The sequence below is a fragment of the Myiozetetes cayanensis genome, unplaced genomic scaffold (assembly GCF_022539395.1).
Source record: "Myiozetetes cayanensis isolate MyiCay16 unplaced genomic scaffold, myiCay2020 scf3, whole genome shotgun sequence".
NCBI classification, from domain to species: Eukaryota; Metazoa; Chordata; class Aves; order Passeriformes; family Tyrannidae; genus Myiozetetes; species Myiozetetes cayanensis.
The window spans coordinates 51,885,881-51,911,526 of record NW_026087521.1 but is presented as its reverse complement, the minus strand read 5'-3'; the positions used below and the strand labels follow the sequence as shown (position 1 = coordinate 51,911,526).

The 25,646-nt window shown below is 47.8% G+C and overlaps 3 protein-coding genes across 20 annotated transcripts; 2 read left to right on the top strand and 1 right to left on the bottom strand.

Annotated features, from left to right (window-relative positions):
- Window positions 1–141: 141 nt before the first annotated feature.
- On the bottom strand, window positions 142–9,090 carry TST (thiosulfate sulfurtransferase). The gene is made up of 2 exons (XM_050323609.1): window positions 8,441–9,090; window positions 142–634 (listed from the first exon to the last, which is right to left on the bottom strand). Exons 1-2 carry the CDS (start codon window positions 9,024–9,026, stop codon window positions 336–338), a joined length of 885 nt encoding a protein of 294 aa, XP_050179566.1. The 5' UTR covers window positions 9,027–9,090; the 3' UTR covers window positions 142–335.
- On the top strand, window positions 6,993–15,989 carry LOC126644355 (3-mercaptopyruvate sulfurtransferase-like). Of its 8 annotated transcripts, none has more exons than XR_007629915.1 (7): window positions 6,993–7,340; window positions 7,744–7,822; window positions 8,233–8,306; window positions 9,672–10,324; window positions 10,908–11,235; window positions 13,321–13,451; window positions 15,847–15,982. XR_007629915.1 is itself a non-coding variant. In XM_050323590.1 (6 exons), the coding sequence occupies exons 3-6, from the start codon at window positions 8,266–8,268 to the stop codon at window positions 13,370–13,372; spliced, it is 1,074 nt and encodes a 357-aa protein (XP_050179547.1). In that variant the 5' UTR covers window positions 6,993–7,340; window positions 7,744–7,822; window positions 8,233–8,265; the 3' UTR covers window positions 13,373–15,770. The 8 variants fall into 8 exon arrangements, 6 of the variants coding, with proteins under 6 accessions (XP_050179547.1, XP_050179551.1, XP_050179550.1 ...); XR_007629914.1 differs by lacking the exon at window positions 15,847–15,982 and adding an exon at window positions 13,737–15,770; XM_050323590.1 differs by lacking the exon at window positions 15,847–15,982 and having other exon boundaries at window positions 13,321–15,770.
- On the top strand, window positions 15,849–25,433 carry KCTD17 (potassium channel tetramerization domain containing 17). 11 transcript variants are annotated; one of them, XM_050323605.1, is made up of 8 exons: window positions 15,849–15,990; window positions 19,007–19,115; window positions 20,868–20,959; window positions 21,872–21,967; window positions 22,327–22,452; window positions 23,174–23,258; window positions 23,503–23,799; window positions 24,720–25,433. In XM_050323605.1, exons 2-7 carry the CDS (start codon window positions 19,103–19,105, stop codon window positions 23,775–23,777), a joined length of 687 nt encoding a protein of 228 aa, XP_050179562.1. In that variant the 5' UTR covers window positions 15,849–15,990; window positions 19,007–19,102; the 3' UTR covers window positions 23,778–23,799; window positions 24,720–25,433. The 11 variants fall into 11 exon arrangements, with proteins under 11 accessions (XP_050179562.1, XP_050179555.1, XP_050179554.1 ...); XM_050323597.1 differs by lacking the exon at window positions 15,849–15,990 and adding an exon at window positions 16,105–18,394 and having other exon boundaries at window positions 23,503–23,726; XM_050323600.1 differs by lacking the exon at window positions 15,849–15,990 and adding an exon at window positions 16,108–18,394 and having other exon boundaries at window positions 23,663–23,799.
- The last annotated feature ends 213 nt before the right edge of the window (window positions 25,434–25,646 follow it).

Sequence of the window (25,646 nt, the reverse complement as noted above, 5' to 3'; positions counted from 1 at the left end):
CTGCTCCAGACCTGAGCTCTCACCAGGCCACTGGAATTTCTGCAAGTCTCCAGGGAAGTGTATAATTCTCCTTCATGTTGCAAAGCTGCTTTTCCCACTCCACACAAGCAGGTCACAGGTAACAGAGAAGAGTTCGAAGTATTCACAGATGCATCATCTTAGATTTTATTAATTATGAAAAACCAGAAGATTAATAGAAATCTACTGATCATTCTTAGAAAAATTTGCAAAATACAAATCAGCATGTTTTTCCGCTACTTCTATCTCCTCCCTTTCGCATTACCCTGGGCTGGAAAAAGCTGCTAGATCTCACTGCCTGAGACAAAGCCCTCCCTCTAGGCCTTGCTGCGCTTCACCTCAGAGACCTTGTAGTGTGGTGGGGCACGGTGGAACCACTCTGACCAGGAACCATCATAAACAGCCACATCCTGCTTGCCACACAGGAAGGCTGCCAAGGCAATCTGACACGCCGTGACACCTTTGCGGCACGTGGCCGTCAGTGGCTTTGAGAGATCCACTTTCTTCGCACGGAATATTTCCTGGATCTCCTCGATACTCTTCTCATGTCCGGTTTCGGAAAGGAATGAGTGGAAGGGTATGTTCACAGCACCAGGGATGTGGCCAGATTCCAGCCCTGAAAAAGTGAACAAGAAAAGGAAACATGAGCAAGGACACATTAATAAAGGTGGTGAAAGACATTCACAAAAGGGATATTAAAGAGGCATCATTGCAGATACTTTCACTCTCTCGAACAGACTCATTTGTTTCACTTGATGATGAAGATGCAAAACAGTACAGGGCTAAAAAGAGGACAAAGATTATTCAACTTTGCTGAAGTCAAAGCTTCCAGAGTATTTAGCAAACTCTTACCCCACTGAAAGAAGTGAGAAGTAGAAACCTGACAAGCAGTGAGAAGTAGAAACCCTAGACATGACAGGAATCTAAGAACCAACACAGAAAAAGCCCTAACAAAGGCATTATGGGCACCTATGTAAAGAGGAATGCAGCAGTGCAATTTCAACCTTCCCCAGGTATGCCAGCAATGCGTAGAAACAGTTTTCAGAAGCAGGAAGTGTGGCCTGTATGTGGAATTTGTGAATTTGTTCACAATTTATTCCTGTGTCACCTTAAAATCATATTTCAGAAAAGAAATAATAGAAATCACAGTAAATCACAGTAAAGCAACTTTAAAGTCAGCTACATTATTGCTGAGGCAGCTATCCTGGGACAATGGGGTCAGTGAAGTGAGAAGTTAGATTTTGTATTACTTTTTATCCACTCTATGGATGAAACCAGCATGGGTTCTATTTTTCTGCTGGTACAGCTCACCACTTCACACAAGCTGAAAGTTGCATTTCAAAATGAAGTCTTTAGAGAGAAGCAGATATAAAAAATATGATGGATAAGGTTGTCATCATGCCCTTCAAATTCAAACTCTGTCACTACAGGCTTAATCAATAGAAGCTTTTTGAGATTTTGAGAGGCTCTGGATAAAGTCTCACTGGAGGCAGAAACACTATATATTATGTTGAAAATGCATTTTGGGGAATGATTCCTTGCTAGGTGTGAACTTCTAATGAGACAACCCCGAGAAAGTCACTTAAATAGTAATCTGATTTACTGACAGCTTTCCACTTGCCCAAGTCACCAGAGTAACTAATGTCAGGAGAAGAGATAGGGGTAGGGAACCTGTCACAAATGGTTCTTAACTATACCTAGTCAGAGATTGACATCACACATCATAATGACACTGCAGTTTCATCATTCACACAGACTGATGTCGTGACATGACGAGATATATCGTATAGAGAAAACAGGGCTTTGGCAGGGTATCGAGCAGGGGGATTTTGCTCCTCTGGACAAAGACAGAACCTAAAGACAATCAAAGATGTCCTGAGTCAGCTTCATAAGTTCTCTCCCTGTTCCAGATGGCCCCTCTTTGTCTCTGGATTCATCCACCCTGAGTGCTTTAGAAATATGGCACAGTTGCCTAGTAGTCACCTCATGCATCCTTCAGAAGTGTTTAGCATTACTGAGAGAAGTTGGGAGAAAAGCTGCTGACTTCTGCAGGAACTAACATCTAAAAAGGAAAAAAAATTAGACAGTGTTTTGGACTGATGCTTTCACCACATTTTTCCAGGTCCAGAAAACAACAGTTCATCACTTCAGTACAGGGAACTGCAAAACTTACTTATCAATATAGTGTCTGCATGACAGAGAGGAAATGAAACAAAATCCAAGTGTGAGAAAACGTCGTATGTAGTTCTCAGACTGCAAAACTTTACTAGAGAAGGCCTGGATTAGCCTACCAGTCTCCCACAGAGTGAATGCCCCTGACCCTGTCATTCAGCAAGGGATTTCTGCAAGGCTCTGCTGCCAGTACTAGTGATTGCCCCAATACAGACAAGTCTGTGAGCCACAGAACAATGCTCTCACATCATCCTAAGGCAACGGGAAGTGAATTGAGATCAGGAAGTCCTGGAAGCCAAACCAGAAGGGAACTCTTGCTCAAAGGGAACTTTTGCTCAAAGAAGCTTGCTGGGCCATGGATTCAGTTCCTAGGTGTCCCAGGCACTATGGTCATTATCACTTGTCTAGCCTGTTCACACACCTTAAAATAGGTTTGTACCCCTCTCTTACTGGAGACTGCTGTGACAACTCATGACCCTTAAAGAACTCTTTGGATAGGAGCTGAGAAGATCTGAAAAGAACACTCTCATTTTAGAGCAGTTTTGATTTTCATCTATAGGAAGACTTCCTTGCTCCAGAGATTCAAAAGTCTGTTGGGAGTCAGAGACCAGTGCTTGCACTCTGCGGGTGAAAGATGTGGAATTCTGTACAAACTGCATTTACTCATCTATGTGGGTGTTCAGCTGAAAGACAGAGCTGAAACTGCACAACCACAATCCCCTGGACTGCCTAAGAAGTGCTTTTGAGTGGTTGAGAAAGTTTCATCATCTCTCTCTGCTAGGTCAAGAGCAGAGAAACATAGGTCTGGAAGGCAAGGCTGGATGCAGCTGGGGATCTGAACAGGGGAAAGGATACATCTGCTCCTGCCTCATATAAGACAGAGCATACTCCACGCCAGGTTCCTGCAGTCACCCTCTGAAACTCCACGAAAGAACCCTAGGGGTAGAAAGCCTGGGTCCCACATACTATAGTGATCACTTTATAGGCTCCCTCTCAAAAAAAGCATCTATCTTGGAAACAGTTTGGATTCTTGTCATGAAACATCCCACTGATGCACCTCCTTGCTGATGTGAGGAGGAATATTGATTTCCAATGTTAACTTCATCATGGTCAGTCCATACACCATTTATCCTTGAGCTAACACTGCCCTACAGCTGAAATAGTCTTTTTCCCCTTCTGCTGTTGCTCCAATAGACTGATGGCAAGCCCTAAGCACTCTCAACAACCTCATGTCCTTATCCTAAACCCCGTAAGAGCCTGTGAGATATGCTTTTCTCTGCCTTGGCCACCCTAGGAACAGTTTTAAGTGTCCAGCAGGCTTCTGGATAAGGAAGTGGCATTTCCTAGCACCACAGTTGGCAGACAGGAGGTTACCAAGGCTATTACTAAGGCTAAATTGCATCTGAGGTTCTTGCACCCAACTAATTCATTCAAATCTTATCTTCTTCTATTGCTTCCAAACGTGGATCTTCAGCTTGTAACAGAAACACAGGCAGTTAAGTGTTTTGGGCTACTAAGCACCCAACTCTGTGTAGTGTTATACTTCCTGTCACTTCTATATCTGCAGGTGCCACTTCATAATATTCCCCATATGATCATTAAGACCTTCCCAAGGCTATGCCAGCAGCACATTTCAGTAGCAACCCCCTATTTTCAGTGCCTTGATGATTCAGAAAAACATGAAATAAAACACAGAAGCATAATGGGACGACGCTGGCAACTTCCAGCCCCACAGATCTCCTTTCAGCATAAGCTTATCTCCCTTATCTTCTTTTCGGTCAATTTTTTTAAAAAATCTAATAGTACTTGTGCTATTGGCCCTCTCCTTATATTGAACTAATAACTGCCCCTCTAATGTCAAGTCCAAAGTATTAACAAAGTCCAAATGGAAAAACTCTACCTTGTAGGTGTTTCCAATGGCTGAAAGAAAAGATCAGACATAACTTCCAGACATGCATGTTCCCTTTTCTCTTATCTAGACAATCAATTCTGCTGGCAAGGAAATAAAGCCCTTGGCCGCAGGGCAAGTTTACCAAGGTATTTTACTCAAATTTGCTTTTATTTAAAATAATTTTTCTTGAAGTGTTTTTTGAAAGCCTTCTAGTCTGTCCATGTTAGGGTAACAGCCCAATAGCCGCCAAGATTGTGCTGTACTGCCTATCCAAAATATGAACGTTGCTACTGTTTCTATCCTATAGAACCATTCTCTGATTAAATGTATCAAATTCTTGCTTCATGGAGTTGCAATGTCACACAACTAATTTTTGACACATATTTGGGACAGAGATCAGCTGCCTCACAGATTTGAGCATGGGGATATCTTCTGATTACACTCTATAAATAATAATTTAAACTTATTTCCCCTTATTTCTGCTATCCCTCTGAAGACTAATCTTTAGGAGAGAAGAAAACATGGTAGCACAGACTCAAGACCCACTATAATTCTGAGACTATATAAAAATAATCTTTCACCTCGAACCCCTGCTAACTGCATAGCAACCTTATTTATTCTTTCTCTCCATGTTCTCTTTTTATTCACTTTGTTCCAGAAGTTTTTGTATTTGTTTTAATTCCTTTTGCCAAGTCTCACTCAGCTTGGTGTCTGGCAATCCTTCCTCACAATTTGTAACCTGTAATAAGTTATCTTCTTCACTACTTAATCCCCTTTTCCACATCTGTTAGATTCTCTGCTTACATATAGTTTTTATTGTTGGCTATTTATCTAGCTAAGACTACAGCCCCTCCTCTCTAGCCTTCCCTTTGCGATGAAAGCTTCAGATGGAATTTTTTAATGTCAAAGAGATAAAAGATATACTCTGTCCATATTTAACTCCCTGTGGTTTTGGAGTGTGTTGGCTGCAGATAGTTGTTCTTCTCCAAATGCTTCCTCTGTTGCCTCCCTGTTTATCTCTCTCCTCCATCAAATGGTATTTCCTGGAAGGGACAATTACTGATCTTGTCTAACCTACCCTGAACACACTGTAAGAACACTTTAGGCTTGGTCCTGGCCAGCTCCCTGAGTCCTCATAGGTTCCTGTGGGTTGAAACAGACTTTGATAAAGTCTCTCACTCTCCATTGTTGTGCCTTGAGTCTTACTACATGGGCAAAGGTAGAGCCAATCCACTCCCAGCTGCAGACACCTGTTGGAGAAGAGAGGGGAAAAAAAAGCTACATTTTATTCTCGCTCCCAGTGAACGTTCAAGCTGAGCAAAAGCTTTATGTTTGGGGCAGGCAGGACTGAGAGCTGAGAAAATGGGCAAAATCTGAAGAGTTCTGTATGCAGAAGGGAGATAAGGACAACCCCAGAATGAGAAGAAAAGCACTTAGAAGCTTATGAAATTGTTTTGGGTTTGCTTTCTTTTTCAGAGGATGGACTTCTTGCCTGGCAACTTTCCCCTCTTTTCTCAGATGTCTGCAATGGAATGCAAAAATTCACAACTTTTCTGCATGCATTTGTTTAGCTGTAATTCTTGTTCATCAATTTTCAGTGCCCAGCACTCAGAGAAGGCCAGCACTGGTAACCACCATGTAATTACTTTTATCATATGCCCCTGGATCATTAGTTCCTCCAGTAACACAGCACCGTGCAGGGACACCATTAGCTACTTGGTGCGTAGGTCGGGACTGCACATCTGACAGGTTTATGCTGCACACCACGCACCAACAACCAAGTTTCTTCATCCAAAGCAACACCTGCTTTCTTAAGACCCATGAGACTTGGCTCACAGAAACATCCATTTTTTCTCCACTCGGGCAACTGAGGTAAGCTTCTCCCAGCAACTAAAAATTAGCCATGTATTACGGCTTATCTTTACCGCTACAGAGGTCTAAATCCCAGCAAGGTAGCTGCTGCATGAAAATAAAATGGGAACAAATAATTCTTACCACAAAGAACTGAAAAACCAAAGAGGCAAAAGAGTCAGCTGCAATTAGCCTCTTCTAGAGATGGAGTTCATGGAGCTGGAGAGATTAATTGACTTAATTAGGAAGTCAAGAACTGAGGCAATAATTAAACCAAAATCACCTGAGAAGGCAGCAAGTTCCTTAACCTGAAGACCATTCTTCTTCTCTAAATTGCACCCTCCCTGATTTGATGACCCCTGCAATTAATCAGCATTGATTTCAATTGCTCTTTTAGGTGTAAGCCCTGTCTTTTACCCAGTGCTGGCTGATGCTCAGATATGGGACAACCTGGTCCAGAAGGCTGTCAAGCTCCTGTGGAACCAGCAGCTGCAGCTGGAGCTTATCCTGCTGGATTTGCTGTGGGAAGCAAAACTGGACCACCTCAAATAAATTGTTCCGTGCTGACTCATTTCAAAGGAAAAATCTGTTTTGGAGATGCTGTTGGGGCTGTGGTATTTGTCACCTGGTGACAACCCCCCCTTTGGGAAAGGGAACACAAAATCCACCAGCTCCCAGCAAGGAGCATCTTAGTCACATTTTGGGCTTAAAATACAACCTTCACTTTGATGGGCTGCATAGTCAAAGCAGAATGTAGAAGTGGAATAAGCCTAACTCCCCCTTTCACCCTGCAACACTGTCCTCTACACTCCCATTACCTTTCTCACCTTCCACATTGTCTTGCACAGACACTTGTCTCACCAGAAACATTTGGGTGAACCATGTGCAGAGTCATTTACAGCCAAACACTCCTGAGGTGTGGATGCAGGATATTTCAGGACATGGTGTCACACTGGCTGGCTGTACAGCAGCACACACTAAGTAAACAGCCAGAACAGAAGGCCAACAACCTGCAGGGCAGCAGTGCAGCACTGCCCGGGGATTGCAGAAGCCCACAGCACGCTGGCTCTGGCAGCTCTGGGCTCTACTCAGACTCAACAGCTGCTGCTGAGCTTTTCTGTGCTTTCTTATAAAAATTCTGCTTTTTTTTTGAACTGTTTCTGTGATTTCCTTACTGAGGAATGCATTCAGTGCAGGTAGCTTGATGTGCAGCTGCAGTGTCAGCTGCAGGTTGAGCTGTGGGTGGTGGAAGACCGAGGCAAGAGGCCATGAACTGGCACCGACCCTTTGCACAACAAAGGGCACAAGGATCTGTGGTGCCAGCCAGGCGACCGGACACTCGGAGACACAGCAGGAACCGAGGACACTGGAGGAAGAGCCAAGACTTTGTCATGCTTAGACTGTGAAGGTATAAAAGTCCAGTGTTTCCTTTGTTTGGGCTCTCTCCTTGGAGGCACCAGTTCAAGCTGTTTCTGTGTTACTACGCTTTATGGAACTAGACTTTTGAGACTTTGCTAAGGGAAACCCAGGGTCGAGCCGGTAAGGAAACCTGGTCTCACTGTGTGAATGTGGTGTGTGTAAGGGGTCAAGCAGGGTACCTGCTGGTTCACTGGAGCTGCCTGCTGCAAAGGGGCTTTAATTCCAGCAGTTAAAGTCTCTAGTGGTGGGAGTGTGACTGCTGGAGTGCCTCCTGAATGGTCAGTCAGGGAAGTTTCCTTTACACCCTTTTGGAGAAGTTATTCTGGGATATACCAAGGCTTAAATTACACAGCAAAGGCCTCCTTTACCAACCAACTTGAATTTCATTCCAGGCACGTTGCTGTACCAGCTGTCCCCACTGTGCAGGATTTCTCCCACCCCTGCTGCTTGTGTGTCCAGTGTTTGACCCAGGTAACAAAATCAGTTTTTGTTCCTGTAACTTGGGGCATCCAAAAGAGAGATGCTGACACTCCATACATTTGGTAAAGGTTTGGGGCTTTTCTTACTTAAGCAAAAGAACAAAGATCAGCTCAAGCAAGTTATCTATTTGCTGGGAATCAGAGCGATAAGAAGAAAGTCCCTTGGGTTACTGTATTACCTAAAACCTTGGCTTTTGCTGGTGCATTCATTATGGTGAGAGGTGCCTGTATGAATACTGATAGTCTGTGTGTGTCTGCTGGTGGTAGATAGGACCCTGAACAAACCCCTGGGAGCTCTCAGCTCTTATGTTTGCATTCTGTCTGATAAACTTCTGCAGTGTGTGGGATGGAGGATCTTGGAACCAAATGACTGCAGCCCTCTTCTCCTATTTCTTCCTGCAGCTTTATAGCCAACTGCAACAAAAGCATTCTGTGATGGCACTGGGACCTGAACGCTCAACTGTGGACCCCTTAAGGTAAATCACGAGTCAGGGTGAGGCATGCCTGTACACTAGGAGAATCTGTTTGCCAGCTGCCAGGAGCTGTTACACCCAGACTAGTATTGATACTCATCCTGCTCTGGGGCAGGTACCACTCCCACCTCCATTACCTTGGTCCAGCTCAGTTCCCCGGAACCGGCCCTCGGGGCGGGAATCCACCACCTGGAACTTTATGGACGACACGTTCTGTACCATCTCCTCAAAAGTCTTCACCAGGGCCCTGTTTAGCCTGGCCTTGAAGACAGCAGGGGTGGGCTGGCTGACCTCCGCCGTGACGGGGTGCCCCTCCTTCACCCAGTTCTTGAAGCCACCGTTTAGCACAGAGACCTCCTTGTGCCCAAAGGCCCGGAACATCCACCAGGCGCGGGGGGCGTAGAAAGTGCCCACCTCGTCCCCGTCGTACACCACCACGTGGGTGTCATTGCTGACACCCAGCCGCCCCACGTAGTCGGCGAAGTGGGACTCGCTGGGCAGCATGAAGTCGTAGGGGGAGGACTTGTCCCGGCACTCCTCGATGTCGAAGAATGACGCCCCGGGGATGTGCCTCTCTTTGAACTCCTGACGGGCGTTTCGCTCCTTCGGGGGGTACCAGGAGGCGTCCAGCACCCGCAGGCCGGACCCCACCCGCCCGGCGCGCACCGCCTCCGACAGCCAGGCGGCGGAGACCAGCGCCCGGCTGAGGCCCTGCCGCGCCATCTCGAGGGACAGGCGGGGCGCCGCGACCGGGAACCCGCACCCCTCACACGCGCACGAAATGGCGGCCGGGCCGCGGGCGGGAGGCGCGGCCGAGGGGCGGCGCGCAGGCGGCGGCAGCGCCGGGACCGGCCCGCTGGGAGCGCTCCCGCTCCCGCCCTCCGGCGGCGGCCATGGCTGGTGGGTGCTGAGGCCCAGCGCGGAGGTACGGGCGGCGCGGAGGGAACCGCGGCCCCGTCGGGACGGGGAGCTCTCAGCGGGAGGCGGCGGGGCCCCGGCTGCAGGTGCGCTCCGGAGCGGGCACAGCCGCGGGGCAGAGCCCTCCTGGTCACGGGGCCGTGCTTCGCCCCGGGACGCTCGGTCCCTGGGGCTGCCCCACGCCCCTCCGGCGGCTGTCAGCGCTGGCTGGGGTCCCTGGAGGTGGAGGAGCAGGTGGGCTGGGCGCAGGGCAGGATTGCCGTGGCTGTCCCGCTCGGGGCAGGGTTTGGGCTGAGCTCTGTGAAACTATTTTTCAGGGCTGGAGTACTTCAAGCCCCTCCTTGTAGGCTTAGCCAGCACCTCAGTGCAGCCAGAGGTCCCAAAATGAATCTTAGTCCATTTGCTTTTTGAGAGGCTGGTTTCTAATTTGTGACTTTCTACCTTTTGCAGACAGGTGGATTCAGGCAGAGTTCAGGAATTGGCTAATCTCGGCCAGGACTCGGGAGTGATGTCGCAACAACTCCTCTACCGTGCCTTGGTATCTGCAAAATGGCTTTCAGAAGCCATCAAGTCCCAGCAAGCTGGTCTGGCCTTGAGAATCGTGGATGCCTCCTGGTATTTGCCGAAGATGAAGCGTGACCCGAAGAGGGAGTTTGAGGAGCGACACATCCCTGGTGCAGTTTTCTTTGACATTGACCAGTGCAGCGACCGAACCTCACCTTACGATCACATGTTGCCCAAGGCTAGTGACTTTGCTGAGTATGTGGGGAAGCTGGGTGTGAGGAATGATTCCCATGTTGTGGTATATGATGGCAGCGACCAAGGTCTCTTCTCAGCGCCCCGGGTGTGGTGGATGTTCCGGGTCTTCGGACATGAAGCTGTTTCCCTTCTGGATGGTGGCCTGAAGAACTGGCAGCGAGAGGGGAATGCGCTGAGCTCTGGTAAAGCCCAGGTAGCTCCATGCGAGTTTCACGCCTCCTTGGACAAGTCCTTGGTGAAAACGTATGAGGATGTCTTAGATAACTTGGATTCCCGTCGCTTCCAACTGGTAGATGCCCGTGCTGCAGGACGGTTCCGGGGAGTAGAGCCAGAGCCCCGAGACGGTAATGTGCCTTCTGAGACATTGGCATTTTAAAAAGGGGCTTAATTTAAGGTGCCCATCACTTTGACTCCAGTAGAGGTAATGAATATGGTTGTCCCTTATGGGATGGGACATGAGGCAGTGTGTCCACCTGTCCTCCTCTCCTTTTGACTAGCAAGTGCTGCTCCTTGAAAATTCAGGAGTGGGGAAGCCACGTATTTTTTTTTCCCATGAGAGGCTGGAGTGAGGGACATAGCTTTCCATACACCTCAAAAGATATTCATTGGTCTCTTCATGTACTGATGCTCCTCTTCTCTTCAGATCAGCCTTTGGAAGTGCTTCATCAATGTGGGTTGCTCTGATGTGGAGAAAGATGTGGGAGGAAGAACAGGGTTGTGTCCGTGTGGCAACCTGAAAGTTAGAGCCATCCTTCCCAAGTAATCAGTAATCTAGTAAAGCAAAGTTTAACAAAAATAATTGTTTTTGTTTTAACAAAATACACTAAACAATAAATATTCCTCCCAGTGAAACAGAACAGGTATTGCAATAGCTTTGTCCCAGACAGTAGAGGTTAATTCCTATCTGTATTATTGTTTTTCCTCCAGGAATTGAGCCTGGTCATGTCCCTGGGTCAACGAGCATCCCCTTCACTGATTTCCTCACAGAGTCTGGCTTAGAGAAGACCCCTGAGCAGATCCGCACTCTGTTCCAGGAGAAGAAGGTGGACCTCTCAAAGCCGGTGGTAGCCACGTGTGGCTCTGGGGTCACTGCCTGCCACGTAGTTCTGGGGGCGTACCTCTGTGGCAAACCAGATGTTGCAGTGTACGATGGGGCCTGGGTGGAATGGTACATGCGGGCACAGCCTGAAAATATTATTTCTGAGGGAAAAGGGAAGACGGTTGTAATAAGCTGCTTTGCCTCCCAGCTGTGCAGGTAATTTGCCTTGAAACAGGATTTGGGAAAGAAGGGTTTAGCATTTCCTGGTTAAGTGTCTTGAGGTGAAGATGTTGGATAACAATTATGTGCACATGGTGCTTGGGCACTTTCTCCTTACCCTGCTGTTGCTGCTTAGGAGAATAAAAATGACAACAGTTCTGGGCAGCCAGCTCTAGGTGACCCTGCTTGAGCAGGTAGGGTGAAACAGATGTCCTCCCAAGGTCACTTCCAATCTCTGTGATTCTGTACCTGTTTTGCCCTATTGGATGGAAGGGAAAAAGTGCTGCTGCCAGCATGGGGAAATAATTGAGTCAAGCCAAGCTCCTGACTCAGAACATTCCACCATGTTCATTCATAGAATGGTCATACTTGTATAACCATGCCTCGTAATCCTGCTCTCTGCCGCTGTCCTAGAAGCCATCCATGCACTTTATGGCCATTTTGAGTTCAAAACTTTGTGGAAAGAAATGGCTATTAAAGGAGCAAATATGGCTTTCAGGTTGGCACTTAGGCTAGAGACTCGATTTGGATTTCTTCTTTTACTTGGACTCTAACTGCAGTGTATACTTAGCCAGCCTTATATCCCCATGGCCTGAAATCCCCCTGGAGAAAAAGAAAAGATTCTGGGATTTAAATAATGTAAATAAACTTATGTTTCAAGGTCTTTCTGCTGAATGGATCTTATGTGAATGTTGTTTGGGTGATTCCTTTTCAGGAACTCTGCTTTTAAGGGATCACTTTGTCTTGATGATTCAAATGCAGTGTTTTCTTCTCTCCATGAGTAGAACTACACCTCTTACCCTCAACAAGGTCATTCATCCAGGAAAGACAATGTCATGCCTCTCTTTCAGGTCTTTGCACTGTGTTCCTCCTTTCAGTCCTTGTCCATTTGCTTTTTGGCCTGAAAGTCAACATTGGTCAGTTACAGCTCTCTGCTTCAAAGACTGGATGTCACCTCACGTGGTGGAAAATGGACTGCATGGGTGTTTTCATTCTTTCCATGAGACTTAGCATGCAACCTTCCCCTAAAAACTTAGGGGAACTGAGATGTACAGAGGAATAGCCCACAGTGGCACCTGCTTTTCCCCAAGACCATTGTCTTCTATATCTGAAAGTTGAAAGTACACCAGATATCCCTGATAATGTTCAAGAATTTGTTCTTTCTAGGATCTTCTCCTCTACAAAAAAACACAACCAAACAAACAAAACACACCCAAAAAAACATAGAACCCTCCCACAATAAAGCCTGCATCTCTTCTGCCTCTCACTGGTAATTTAGAAATAATGAGACAAATTCTGTGCTCTTGGGCTTGCAGCAACAGGTACATGTAGAAATCTATGGGTGACAGGGTTGTCCTTTCTAGGGCATACAGTGGATGCTTATTGTCAGAGATTTGCAGGGTACCCTCCTAGCCACTGATGCAAGGATTGGATTCTTTCCTTTTGCTGTGTGTTTATTCTTTGCATTTCGTTTGGTCTCTGTTGGCTGCACCTCTGGCTTGCTCTGGCTTCTTCCTGGCCTGTGTGCAGATGAGCTCTATTTCTGCTCACCATCTGGGGAGCTGGAGTTTCACTGTCCAGTTTACTCCTTCCTCTGTCCTCCCCACTCACACATGTGGCCTGAGCCTTCTTTTTACCCAGTGACTGAAAGCATGCAATTTCCCTGCTTGCAGCCAGCCTAAGAACCCCCCTCTTCAGAGACTTGGGGCTTGCATTACAGCAAGTGCTGAGTACACAGAGTGCACAGGGGTATGAAACAAGTGACCCTTTAGTATGCAGTGAGGCTGATTTTGTGAGTATGTGGCCAGGCTCCTAAATACAAACTGGAGTGCTGTGCCTGCTCTGTTTCTCCAAGAAATTTTAGGTATTAGAGAAAATGGACATACTGTTTCATACTTTGTTAGTCATTTGCGATGGATGGAGGGAGCTGGCTTGCACTCTTGTCCTTCCAGAATGTTTAGCAATGCAGCTTAAGCACTATGCTGCTTTTTCCCACTGACCCAGAAGTCCTTGGGATCAGTGGGGATCTCTCTGCTTCCTCTCGAGACTGAGCTGCTTTTCTCTGTCCTGTGTGTGTTGCAGGGAGGTGTGTGGCACAGGCCAGCCATTCACCCGGAGATCACAAACTAATTGAAAAGTTTCCCTCTCCCCTTGCTCTACATTTTGACTGTGTGGCTGGATGACATCTAGCAGGACGCCCTTCCCCCTCTCTGGTATGTGTGCCAAGGTTGGCAATACTCAACTGCTCTTCTCCAGGCTGAATTTTGCGCTACATAATCTTGGTGATTCTTCAGTTTCCCAGCTTTTGGCAAATCTTTTACCCGATGCATAGCTTTGCCTTGATTTCCTCACAGAGCAGAAATTGAGAACATCTTTCCCACAGCAAGATACTTTGTCTTTGTGGGGTATGCCCTGTTACATCATGTATCAAAAATCTATCCTAGAGTGTCTTCTGATGTTTTCCTTCCCTTTAGCTGAGATCTGTTCTTGTGATGCAGGCAAAGCACTGGGAATGTTGTGAAGACCGAGACAATGTTTTCAAAGCCTGGAGACTGCAAAAACCTATTTTGAGCCATAACAGATGCTACTGGACATATGGAACAGCTGAGAGGACTTGCACCAGGACTATAAATGTTCTGCAGATCTTTATGTTCCTGGCTCAGTGGGTGGGTTTCCTATGGGAACTGAAAACTGGGGAGAAGTCAGTATAATGCAATCACTAATGTTCATTACTTTCCTGTGGCAAATTTTCCACAGGTAAGTGGGAGTAGCATATCTTTGGTGGAATAGGGCTCATGGTGACCAAAAAGTAGCCTAAACAACAGCCGTGATGTAAGAGGAAGGTCACACTGACCTATGGCTAACTTGAGACTGGAGTTTTTACAGCTCTCTATACAAATTTGAGAAGCCCAGGCCACCGTCTAAACTCTTTATTGATTTATTGGTAAATTTTACTATCTGCAATACTTTTGTCCTGAAGGAGTTTTGGACTCTGTGAAAACAGTGAGTTGTGGTCAAAACTAATCCCACAGTCCCCTGTTCCTCACGTCTTCTTTGTCACCTGCCTTCCTCTCCCTTCCCTACTGCTGCCTAGCAGTCAGGTTGCACTATTTCACACTTCATTTCCCAGTAAACTTTTTGTTCCCTTGTAAACTTTTCCAGATTCTAAAGCAGCCCTTCTTCTACAGCACCACTGTCCCAACCACTGCTTGAGCAATGGTAATTGCTGTTACCTACAGGGATTTTTCATGTTCCTCCCATTTCTCCTGGTCCCAGCTTACAACCGGGTGCTGCATGACCATTCTCTCTCCTTCTCCCAGCACTCTTCCAGTGAACATACTGAGTGATGCTCATATACACACAGACTTTACACACTAAAGGCACATTGCTCACAGACCTCATTCAGCACAAAGACCTGGAGACAGATTAGCTCACTTGCATGCCATGGAGCCTTTCTCTTCCTGCTCCAATATGCCTGGCTCAGCTAGCTGTTGAGCAAGACTGCTGTCTGCAAGTGAACTGTGTTCCTCCCACCTCCAAGTCCAGTGTAGGGAGTTTTCTTTGCCTGTTCAAGTTGGCTCAATGGCAAAATGTCAGAGCATTACTTGCCCTCCCCTCTCCACTTCCTTTAGAAAAGAGAGTGGCACCAATCCTACACGGACATGTTGGCTAGTTCTTCCTGATTTCTTGTTTGGTTCCTCATGCCACATAATCGCAGATGTGTGTTCCCAGCCTGTCAGAGTGGTGACACTGTCTGTGCCAACACACGGTGATCCCTGCTCCCACTGCTGCTCCACAATGCAACGATTCCCTAAGAGCAACTCCACAATATCAGTGGTGCATCATATACCATGTACACAGCTGACTTATCAGGCTCCAGTGGAAGTACAGAGGGCTGAAGTGTGTGTAGCTTTCTGCAGGATTGCACTGCAAGCCTGCTGGCTGCTGAACCAAGAAACTCAGTTTACCCCCTGCTCTGTTCTCTTCTGCTGTTGTTCAGTCCACTATCCAACGGCTGTCAAGTTTTTCCTGCTCCCAGTCTGCCTGTGCAATAGTCCCTGTGATTTCACTGGATACTTAGCAGGGCTGTACAGTGTTACACAATCACACAGCCCCATGTAAGCTCTTGCTTGCTCTTTTCTCTCTGTTTCTGTGATGTGTTTTATATGTAGTTATCATCAAAGCAGGAGGAACAGCCATAGAATCATAAAGCATTAAGGTTTGAAAGGACCTCCAAGATCATTGAGTCCAACCTTTGACCAAACTCCACTGATTATTTAAACTTATCTCTCCTGTGTTCTATTGCTTGATTTTAATGGACCTTAACAAGGGCATGCTAGGTGCATCTCAGAACTATGTCTGGTGATGATGTGCAATCAGGTCTGTATTTAGCCCACACCACCAACTCATTGGAGCATTTCAGTTGGTAACTCACCACAGACTGGCTTCTCCCTAAACAGGGCTTTTGCGTACTGTGGGGAAATCCCTGCCCTGGTGGGTTTCCAATAAATTTTGTGCTGTATATTCCAGGAGACCGGGCTCTGGTATTGGAAGTGGTGTTCATTGATATCTTTCCTTACTCACCATATACCTCTTTAAATTTACCAGTTAACTGCTCAACCCATAGCCGTGGAGTAGACTCGAGGTGCCAACCACAGGTGGAGGCTGGTTTTGATGGAAGAAACTGTGCCCTGAATACAGACCATCCTGGACTCATGAGCAGCACTGTCATGGGAGAGGTTGGAGAAAAAGGTATTGAGAGCAAAAGCTGGACCCAAAAAGGAGCAAGAGGCTGAGGGGCTGTGAGAGGAGGAAAAGAGGAGGGTGAACTGTTGGTAAAAGAGGGAAGAAAATTAAGGCAGGGCAGATTTCTTGGAGGGGGAGATAAGGGGCTGTAGGCTGCTACCCAACTGCTGTATTCGTATCGGAGAGCCACAGACCTCACCCTAATGCTGTGCTGGAGCTGCAGCCAGTACAGACAGGGTCCTGCATTCCAGGGCAGAGGTCTCCAATTTGCCAAGGTTTGACTTGCAGCCAGAATTAGGAGAGCAGCAGCCTGACAGCCCAGAACTGTGTTGCACTGTGTGATGTTTCAGCTCAGGCCAATGTTAGTCTGAGAATCTTTGATGCACATTATTGCTCAGTGGAGACTGGCCCAAGGTCTGGGCACTAATTTTGAGAGTCTGCCCCGTATAGGTGGGCAAAAATATTTTTTCATCCTCTCTCTGTTATTCATCACTCTCATGCTGGTTCCAAATTATTTGAATTTTACACCCTGAAGCAGCTGAATTGTTCCTGTGCTTAAATTAGCTGAAGGTCATCAATCTTCAAACCTTTTCCATGTTACACTCTCTCTCCTCCTCTTTGCACTCCTCATGGAAGGAGCAAAGTACACACACAGTCTTTGTGAAGGAAATCCTGGATAATTTAAGGGAAGGGTGGCACTACCTTCATACCCTGTAATAATAAAAGGGAGTAATTTGCAAGTAAAAGAAGAGGGAAGGGCAAGAAGAAAAGGAATGTAAGAGTAAAACATAATGTTTCTCTTTATACAGCTTCTTCCCTCAATAATCCCTGCCCCAAAAGACACGAAGTTTTAGATGCAAACAATAAATTGTTTGCAGGGCACCACAGCGTTTCTGCAGTGCTGCATTGCCTGGCAAAGAAGAGCAGGGAAGTTACTTAGACAAAGGAAGGTTTTGGGCCACATAGAGGTGAAACACTGGCCTTTCCTTTCCATTCTTAGTGTGTTCAAGCTGCTGGCAAGCATGACTGTGCTTAGATGGGAGTGGGAAAAGCAGAGCTGCCAGAGAGGGAGCTTGTTCAAGTTGTGTCTGTGCCCAGGAATGTGTTTGAACAGAGTCCCATGGGGCACAGGCTGCTGAGTGCCCTGCTCAGCCTGGCAGGAGCGAGTAACAGAGGCAAGGCTGGATTCTGTGCTGTGGGATTGGCACATCGGTCTCAGCGGGTGATATGTGCCTGGGGCAGAGGTAAAACTCCACACAGAGCTAAGTTAGAATCTGAGCTCTCTGTTGCTGAGACACAAGGATGGCAGGAGCACAGGAGAAGGATGCAGGGGGGTCTCTGCCTAGCGTGGTTTGTGCTGGTAGGGCAGCACAGTGGGGGAAGTTTGCTGAGTCAGTGACTTTTCTGGGCTGGAAGAAAAATTATTCCTGACCCCTGCCAGCACTTCATGCAGATCCAGGATACGGTTCCCAGAAATGTCCCTACATATATTAGCAAGAAGGCAACTGCGTATCTTGCTGCAAGAAAGCATGGCGACTGATGCAGAACTGAGCTGTGAGCCTGGGGTAATGGATCTCCTGAAGGGAATGCTGCGAAGCACAGCACCGAGGAGCTTAATTTGCTGACTGCCAGGAAGCAGGTTGTTCTTCCTGTCTCCAGGGAAGCTTGCAGACAAGCCCCAGCACTGGAAGCAGACAGAGTACCAGCCGCAGGGCCGGGATCATGTAGTGCAGTGCAGCCCACCTCGTTACAGCGTCCTAATTGCAGTAACACCGATCTGGGAAAACTACAGTTCCCATCACCCTTTTGTGCATGTCTCTGTGAAACTACATTTCCCAGAACCTTTTAATGAGCCGGAGAGGATGTCTATGGAAATAAATGCCGACGATTTTTGCATAACACTCTGCACCTCCGGAGTGCTGGCCTTCCTTTGGCTTGTGAAAACGGGAACAGGGGAAAAGCCAGGAGGTGTCAGCGTTGTGGAGTTGTGGTTTTGCCTACCCCTAATAGCCGCAGTGATATCCTCCACCACCGAGCATCATTCCTCCTCTCAGGACTCCCTTGGTGGTCACAGGGAAGATCCTGTTCCCCAAGAAACACGGCTGCTGCGGAGGGAGAGGCAGATAAACTACAGATCCCGGCATTCTCCGACAGGCAGCACCTGCGGCAGTCCCTGCACGCCGTGGGGGAGGTGGGGGTGAGGATGAGGATGGAGGGCAGGGAGGAGATGCAGGGCGCCGTGGGGCTACGCTGCACCTGGGACATCCCGCCACCCGCTGGCACCCAGGCCAAGTGGGTGAGGCTCAATGTGGGGGGCACCGTCTTCCTCACCACCAGGCAGACTCTGTGTCGGGAGCAGAAATCTTTCCTCTGTCGCTTGTGCCAGGGCGAGGAGCTGCAGTCGGACCGGGTAAGGCAGCTGGGTTGCCTCCCGCACCGTGCCCCACCGAGCATGGGGAGGGCTGGAGGGATGCAGGGATGGAACCAGACCCCGACAGATGCAGGAGCAACTGAGTGAGGAATGCCTGCTCTTTTTCCCAGGAAAGATTTCCCCTTGCTCGATCCCAACACCTTGCTATGTTGTAGCCTGGCGCCTGTCTTCCGGAGCTGGGGAAAAGAGAGGCCATCTCTCCTCTATTCCTGCTCTCCTGCTTCTCTGTCACTCCACATTCTAGGACTACTTCCCGGCTCTGTCTGCCTGACTCAGCCTTGTCCCCTGTTAGGGGATCTCTGCTCTCTCATGCCAGGCCTGGATGCACAGTTGCACAAGGAGACTGAGGCCTATTTTTTGGGCTTTTTAAACTGGGTTCATCCATGCTGAGGTGGGCATGCTGAGCAGATCAATACAAGAGTTAAAATCCAAGCTGGCTAGGGACTCTCAGATGCCCCTGATTTTCAAGGAATCTTAGAAATAGTGGACATTTTTGCTTAGGTTTTTATTTTCTTATAGTCTAGGGCATTCAAGGGTTGGTTATAAATTTCCCCTGGGTATTTTCTCCCTGTGGTTTATCTCTGCTGCTAGGATGAGACTGGTGCATACCTAATAGACCGGGACCCCACTTACTTTGGACCCATCCTGAATTTCCTCCGTCATGGGAAGCTGGTCCTGGATAAAGATATGGCTGAAGAGGGTGAGTTTTAGAGCTTAGAAACCTCATGCTTAATATTGTTGCTGTAGCCAGGGCACGACAGGACTTGTCAACCGTGTTGTCTCTTGTTCTCCTTTTGGAGATTCACATGGGGGGATTTCAGAGAGCTGTTCCTGCAGCTCTTGGGAAGCATACTTATGTCTCCTTTACTAAAGGGGAGTGGGTGAGGAAGGCATGCCGCAAGTGTTGTGACTGCACGACTGTTTGTCCAGCAGAGATGTCACCAAGACATAAGTAGGCAGGATCTCAGAGCCTCAATAAACCATTTTTTACTTGTTCCAGATCCACTTTTAACCAGGTTCTGTGACTGAGTTTTCTGTTAATGACTGTTTCTAATTAGGAATGAAAACCCAGAAGACCAAACAAAACCAAGCTCATCTCTTCTAGTGACTGTAATAAAGACCATCACTAATCAGTGATATGCAATTATGCTGCTTGTGCTCTGATGAGTTGTGGACTGCAGCAGTTCCACTTAAGCAACCCAGTCAAAGCAATCCCTCATTTGAGGGTGACAGTGGATCCAATAGGATAACTCAGTAACATCACAGTATTACCAGCCAACAGTCTCCAATGCCTTGTTATTTTTTGGATGCTAGAATCTAATAAGGAGCCAATTCCAAAGACAGGCTGTTCTGTCTAGCCCTTGCCAAGCACAGTTTCAACATGTTCATTAGTCTTCTTGCCTCTCTTACACATTTTTACCTAAAGCAAGGAAAGTTTTCTTCAGAATCATCTTATCAGTTATAATTCCAAAAATATATCTAAGTAATGGTACAGGATTGTAATGAGCCCAGTTCTGAGATATTTCTTACTTGACATTTTTTGTAAACCTGACATCAAACAGAGTTCATCCACAGGTTTTAATATCAAATCTAAAATATAAACAGGAGTCCAGTTCATAACTTAGCATTTCCTTTTGTTCTTGGTGCAGACACTCAAGCTGGCATAAAACTAACCCATTAGACAATTCAGTGCTGAATGAGGGACTCAAAAGAGGTCTGAGTGTGTCAGGTAGTGATGGATCAATCTCCACCTGCATTATCTGACTACTGTCCTGGGGACATGAGAATGTTGGCTCCTAGCCATCTTTCCCTCCCTAACCCTCTGGGAACCACCTCCCTTTCCCTGAAGGCCTGCTAGCTAAGAGGTGAGCCTCGGGAGAGGTGATGGATGCAGACACCATAGAGAAAAAACCCCAAACACTTCTCTGTTTACCTGCTTTGAGGTGAAGCACAGGGAAGAGAGCCAAAGTTCATCTAAAGTCACAGGCTGTAACTCCAAGTGTCCCAGGAGGTAAGCCAGCCTTTCCCAGGGTCTTTTGGTGACTTGTCAGAACCACAAGTTATGGTTCTCTGCCTTAAGAAGAAAGCTTGAGCAAGGTGATAACTAGTGGTCATTGAGAGAGGCTGGAGCCTACATTTGTTCTCCTTGTCCAGTTGCCTGGGAAAGATTTTAGCAGTCCTCAGCACAGGCCTTCATGGGCAATGCCCGTTTCTGTAGTAACAGGCAGCACAAGGAAATTGGGGTGAGCATTAGAAACATGATGCAGAGAGCCAAGATTCAATTCTCTGCAGTAAGAGTTTCAAGCAGTGGAAACCTGTTAAAAAGTGAGGCTGCTGTGTAATTTCTCCCTATGGACCTTGGGAAGCTCAGTATTGATCTTTAGCAAGTCAAAAAAAAGGACATGGATGGTTAACTTTCTGTCTTTGTGATCCTTTTGTCCTTCTTTCTCAGGGATCTTAGAAGAAGCTGAGTTCTATAACATTGGTCCTTTGATCCGAATAATCAAGGACCGAATGGAGGAGAAGGACTACACAGTCACTCAGGTATGGCAAGGTAGAGTGGGGTGGGCAAAGCAGGGAATATAAAAAGGGAGAGATGAGTCTAGAGGGAGAGCAGACTTGGGAGAAGCAGCAGGGAGCAACTAATTAGAGATTATGTGCTGGTCCCTGCACATCAGAATCTTGCATGGGACAAGCTGCCACCAACTTAATTACAATAAATGAGTTACAGGCTTGTTTTGCATCCCCAGAAGTAATGCTGGATGTAGGCCCTGAAACTAAATCAGCTCCTCTAATGTTTGGAACAGGAAGCTGATTGCTGTGGAATAAAGAAGAATGTGAGGAGAGCAAAGATGTCATGGAGAGGAGGGTTCTGGTGTGGGGAGTCTTGGGAGTGTAATCACAGTGAAGAGCATGGGGATACCTGTAGAGAAACCTGAAGGGAACAGGTGAAGAGATGTCTATGAAAGAGTTAAATGCAGACAGTGAGTCACCAGGAATCAATCCTGTGGCAAAATCACACCTTGTCTTGACTAGTAACCTTTGAAAATCTGTCTTTGAAGGAGCATTGGCTGCTATCTCATTTTTCATCACATCTGCCTCGGGTTGTGAGCCTCCAGCAACACAGTTACTTAGTGTTGCAAACCTCCATCAGCATTTGTGGCATTTGCGAAACTGATTTTGTAAAGACAAGTGCAAACTTTCTATCAAAAGAGTCCAGTATCTTCTGAGGACAATGCAAGAAGCATTCTGCTCAATCCCTCCTTTCCAGAAGAGTTACTCTTGCTCCTCATGACAGCACAGTAGAAATCTGGGTTGTGGTTTCCACTCTTCTTTCACTTGGGACATGGGGAGAGACAGGTCTATCCAGGAGGGGTACTACCACTTCATTCTGCAGGAGGGCAACAGCCCTTAGCATCTGGCCATTGTCAACGTGCTCTTCAATTTTGCTGTCAGGTGCCTCCTAAGCATGTCTACCGTGTGCTACAGTGCCAGGAAGAGGAGCTCACTCAGATGGTTTCCACTATGTCAGATGGATGGCGCTTTGAACAGGTATGGATAAGGTGGAGTAGGGTGGGAACGAGTTGCCTTTTGGGAAAAGATCATGGATATCATACAGTCCCCAGGTAAGACTCCTTCCGTCTCTGAGAATATTGGGTAAGTCATTACTCGAGCCATCACACTGGCTCTCTCTTGCCCTTTTTGTAGAGATTTAGAGGATACTGTGTGAGGTCAAACTGTTTTGAATCCTGGCTAACTTTTGGTTCTCTGTACTGTCTCCTCAGCTTAGTTATAAGGACTTTCCACTGTGGGTATGGACTAGACTCCATGCTGCAGGGTGGGCTTTCTGCCTTGCTCCCCAGATGTTTGCAGGAACATGTCCTTGTGATTCTTGCTCTCATCTTTTTTAGCTTGTGAACATTGGCTCGTCCTATAATTATGGGAATGAGGATCAGACAGAGTTCTTGTGTGTGGTCTCCAAAGAGTTGTACAACTCCCCCAGTGGCCTGAGCTCTGAGCCGAGCCACAAAGCCAAGGTGAGATCAACTTTGCTGTGGCGCTGCTCCCCTTGCCTATGAGATCCTTCACTCTTGTTTGCTCCCTCTCTCTTGCCTCTCTCACCTGTGACTGTGGGACACCTCAGTGGTGAAATAGGGGCCTGTCCTGGTGTTCAGCACCATGGCATTATACCCATTGCCCGAAAGGAGGAGTGTGCGTGTTGGAGAAGTGGTGTCTGGCTGTATGTGGCAAATGGCTTTAGCAAGTGATCCTGGCATTTCTCATGCTACTCTAACATCCCCCTCATGCCTCCTCATGTCCATGCTGTGTGTGTCACTGCCTTTAGGGCATTGTTTCCCTGAAGGTTTTGCGGCATTCTCTTTCCTTTTGCTGAGTCTTAGCCTAAGGGGCCAATATCTCCTGCTCCCCTCTTGAGGGAAGGACAGAAATGTGTGGCAGTGCATGACATCTTGCAGACACCCAGGATACAGGAAGGAACACTAGCAACTGATGGCGGTTGTTGGGCAGTGGGGTCACAGCACTTGTAAGTGGGTTAGATACCCCTGATGTGATGCTCCAGAGGAAAAAAAGTCTCTCTGCTCCCTGACCCAGAATTGTCTTGGCCATGGGGAAAGGTCCCTTTTTATTTCAGTGTCATGAGAATTGCTTTATTCCCTTGTGTGTCAGAAAGAACTGCTGTGGGTCATCTTGCAAGTATCTCCACTCTTTCTTCCTTTTGTCCTGCATGCTGGGCCACAGAGCACAGAGGAGGACCTGGAGGAGGAAGAGCAGGAGGTGGAGGAGGAGGCAGAGGCAGAGACAGAAGCAGAAGCAGAGGAGAAAGGTGCAGCAAATCCTTGAGGAAAATGATAAAAATACCCCCCCAGGCATAGACCCGTCCACCTTTCTGGTGAGAGCTCACAGCTAGCAGCAGGGAAGGACTAGAGCAGGTCTGGGATGTGGGGGCTGTCCTCTCCAGGAGTTGGAGTCTCTTTGGAGATAAAGCTGAGAGGGGAGACCTGTTACCATGGCTGCTGCTTTGTATTTTAAACTGTTTGGTTTATCTACGGTTTTATTTTTATTTGCAGACTGTCCATCTATTCGGGATTGCGCTAAACTCTCTTCCTGCGGACCCTCCCTTCTGCTCCCCTCCGTATCCATCCCAGCACTGTCATCTACCTCCCACATTGCCCCACTCGCCAGCCTCCAGCCTCCAACATCCTTCCCTCTGCTCTCTTTGTCCCCCAGGGCTCAGAGTGGTCTCTGCCCAGGGCCCTGTCTCTCTCTGCTCCTCACTTTTCCTCCTCTGCAGGTATGTTACCTGTCTGCACTCCCAGCTCCTGCCAGCCTGAGCTCTGCATGAGTGACTCACTTCCCTCTTGTGGGTATGGCCCTGGTTTGTAGAGCTTGGGGAGGGGAAGGAGGGAGGGGAGGTTGACTCATCCCTAAGGTGGCTCTACCTATTCCCATCCTATGTGTGCTTTTACTTGCCAAGCAGATCCTATGGCTCTGGACCAGAGGCTCTGGCAGCAGAAAGGAGAGTGCAGCTGCGAGAGGGGTGGAAATGAATGCAAAGCAGGCAGGGGTGGTTCGGGGAGGGGGGGGAATTTTGCCACGTGTCTCCGTGACACGAATGCCAGATCGCTCCTCCAGACTGCCGTCCGCAGCTCTTTTTCCTGCCAGCCTGAGAGCAGTTTGCAGAAGGCAGCCTGTTATTTTTCCCTCCCTGCTGCCACTTCCCTGGGCTTTTCCCCCACTGGCCCTGCCTGTGTGTGAGCACAGTGGGAAAGGGTGGTAAAGGCAGAGCAGAAACGACTGGTCTCCCCTCCAGGTGTTCTCACAGCTGCATGCAAAATGAGCCTCTCAGCTCTGCCTCCTGCTAACTAGGAAGGCTGTCTGGCCGACATGAGTGGGACTGGGTATGGAAACCTTTAGAAGGAGGATTCCTCTCCATACTGAAAATCTGTGGGGCTCTAGTTAAACTGAAAGTGCTCAGTGCCACTCTCCATCTGTCCTGGTTCCGGGCACTCGCTAGCTGGCTGACATTTCTCTCTCCCTCTCTTTGAGAGCCTCCTTGTCCATGGCTGTGGGACCTGTGTGTTATTATTTTAAAAGTCAGTGTATGTTAATTGCATGGACCTTTGCTTCCTTTTGCTCTGATTTTCCACCTTCGCTCCACACTTCTTTTTCTTCTGTTCTCATTTCCTCTGTCATTTCCTTTTTTTTATTTCTCGCTTTCCCCTCCATGCTCAGTTGCTCTTTTCCCTATCATTGATTTTATTTCTCTTTCTCTCTCCTTCTATAGCTGTTACAAGCCAGAGATCTGAGGATGTGATCCCAACACTCCAGCCTTTCCATTTCTTGTTTATATCTTTATTTTTGTACTGCAGTGTATGGCAGCCCCTTGCCCCACAGTGACACCCTCCAGCCCCCTTCACTCTTCACATGCAGCCATTTTTTTTTACAAACTCACTTAAGAGGCCTGAGCCTCCAGCCTTGGAGAAGGGGCAGATGCTCCATGGAGGCCCTGGGCTGCTGTAGGAGCTGGAGCCCATGGCCCCCTCCTGTGCCTGGCAGTTTGGCTTTCCTTAGTGTCACAGTGGCCCCTGGTGGGGACATCAGCAATCAGCCACTGCAGCCTGCGGTCCCTTCCTGAGCACCCTGGATGCGAATGGGAATCCGAGGTGGTGACAACTGCAGAAGGACCGGTCCTTGCCCTTTTGCTGTTGCAGGCAGTTGGTCTGGGCTTGTGGCCAGAGGGTAAATACAGAGCCACAGTCCTTTTCTGGGCCACCTGCATTGCTTGGGGGTGTCCCTGTGCTGGGTATCATGCTCCTTGGTGCCTCCCTCCGTGTCCCCCACAGCAGCCCTGTGTCAGCGGGGTGAGGAGGAGACAGGTGTGCTGCCCAGGTACCTGATGTGTCAGCCAGCACCAGGAGATCCCTGTTTTGGGGAGCGGGGCGTTTGCTTCACTGCTGTGTCTGAAGACTCCTGAATAAAATTCACTGTCTGTTCCTCCTTTTCTGCCTCTCATTTCAAGTGGCAAGAATTCATTGCTGGTAGAAGGGGGTGGGAGTTGGAGAAAAAGAGTTTGGATTCATCATCTGGAGCCACCAGAAGCTGCTTGTGCTGTGGCTGTCTTCTGGGGGCTGGAGGTACTTCCCACTGCATCTGTGCTGCATCCCCACTGTAGGCAGCTGGGCTACAGAGCAGGTTTGCTTATTGGTATCTG

Excerpts from the sequence above, each read along its gene's own strand:
- KCTD17 (XM_050323597.1), top strand. The coding sequence starts at position 18,188 with ATGAGGATGGAGGGCAGGGAGGAGATGCAGGGCGCCGTGGGGCTACGC. Across the intron at positions 19,116-20,867 it reads TAAAGATATGGCTGAAGAGG|GGATCTTAGAAGAAGCTGAG; the intron begins GTGAGTTTTAGA and ends CTTCTTTCTCAG. Across the intron at positions 21,968-22,326 it reads ATGGATGGCGCTTTGAACAG|CTTGTGAACATTGGCTCGTC; the intron begins GTATGGATAAGG and ends CATCTTTTTTAG.
- TST (XM_050323609.1), bottom strand. The coding sequence starts at position 9,026 with ATGGCGCGGCAGGGCCTCAGCCGGGCGCTGGTCTCCGCCGCCTGGCTG. Across the intron at positions 635-8,440 it reads GGGAACTGAGCTGGACCAAG|GGCTGGAATCTGGCCACATC; the intron begins GTAATGGAGGTG and ends TCACTTTTTCAG.
- LOC126644355 (XM_050323590.1), top strand. The coding sequence starts at position 8,266 with ATGGCACTGGGACCTGAACGCTCAACTGTGGACCCCTTAAG. Across the intron at positions 8,307-9,671 it reads TCAACTGTGGACCCCTTAAG|ACAGGTGGATTCAGGCAGAG; the intron begins GTAAATCACGAG and ends TACCTTTTGCAG. Across the intron at positions 10,325-10,907 it reads AGAGCCAGAGCCCCGAGACG|GAATTGAGCCTGGTCATGTC; the intron begins GTAATGTGCCTT and ends TTTTTCCTCCAG.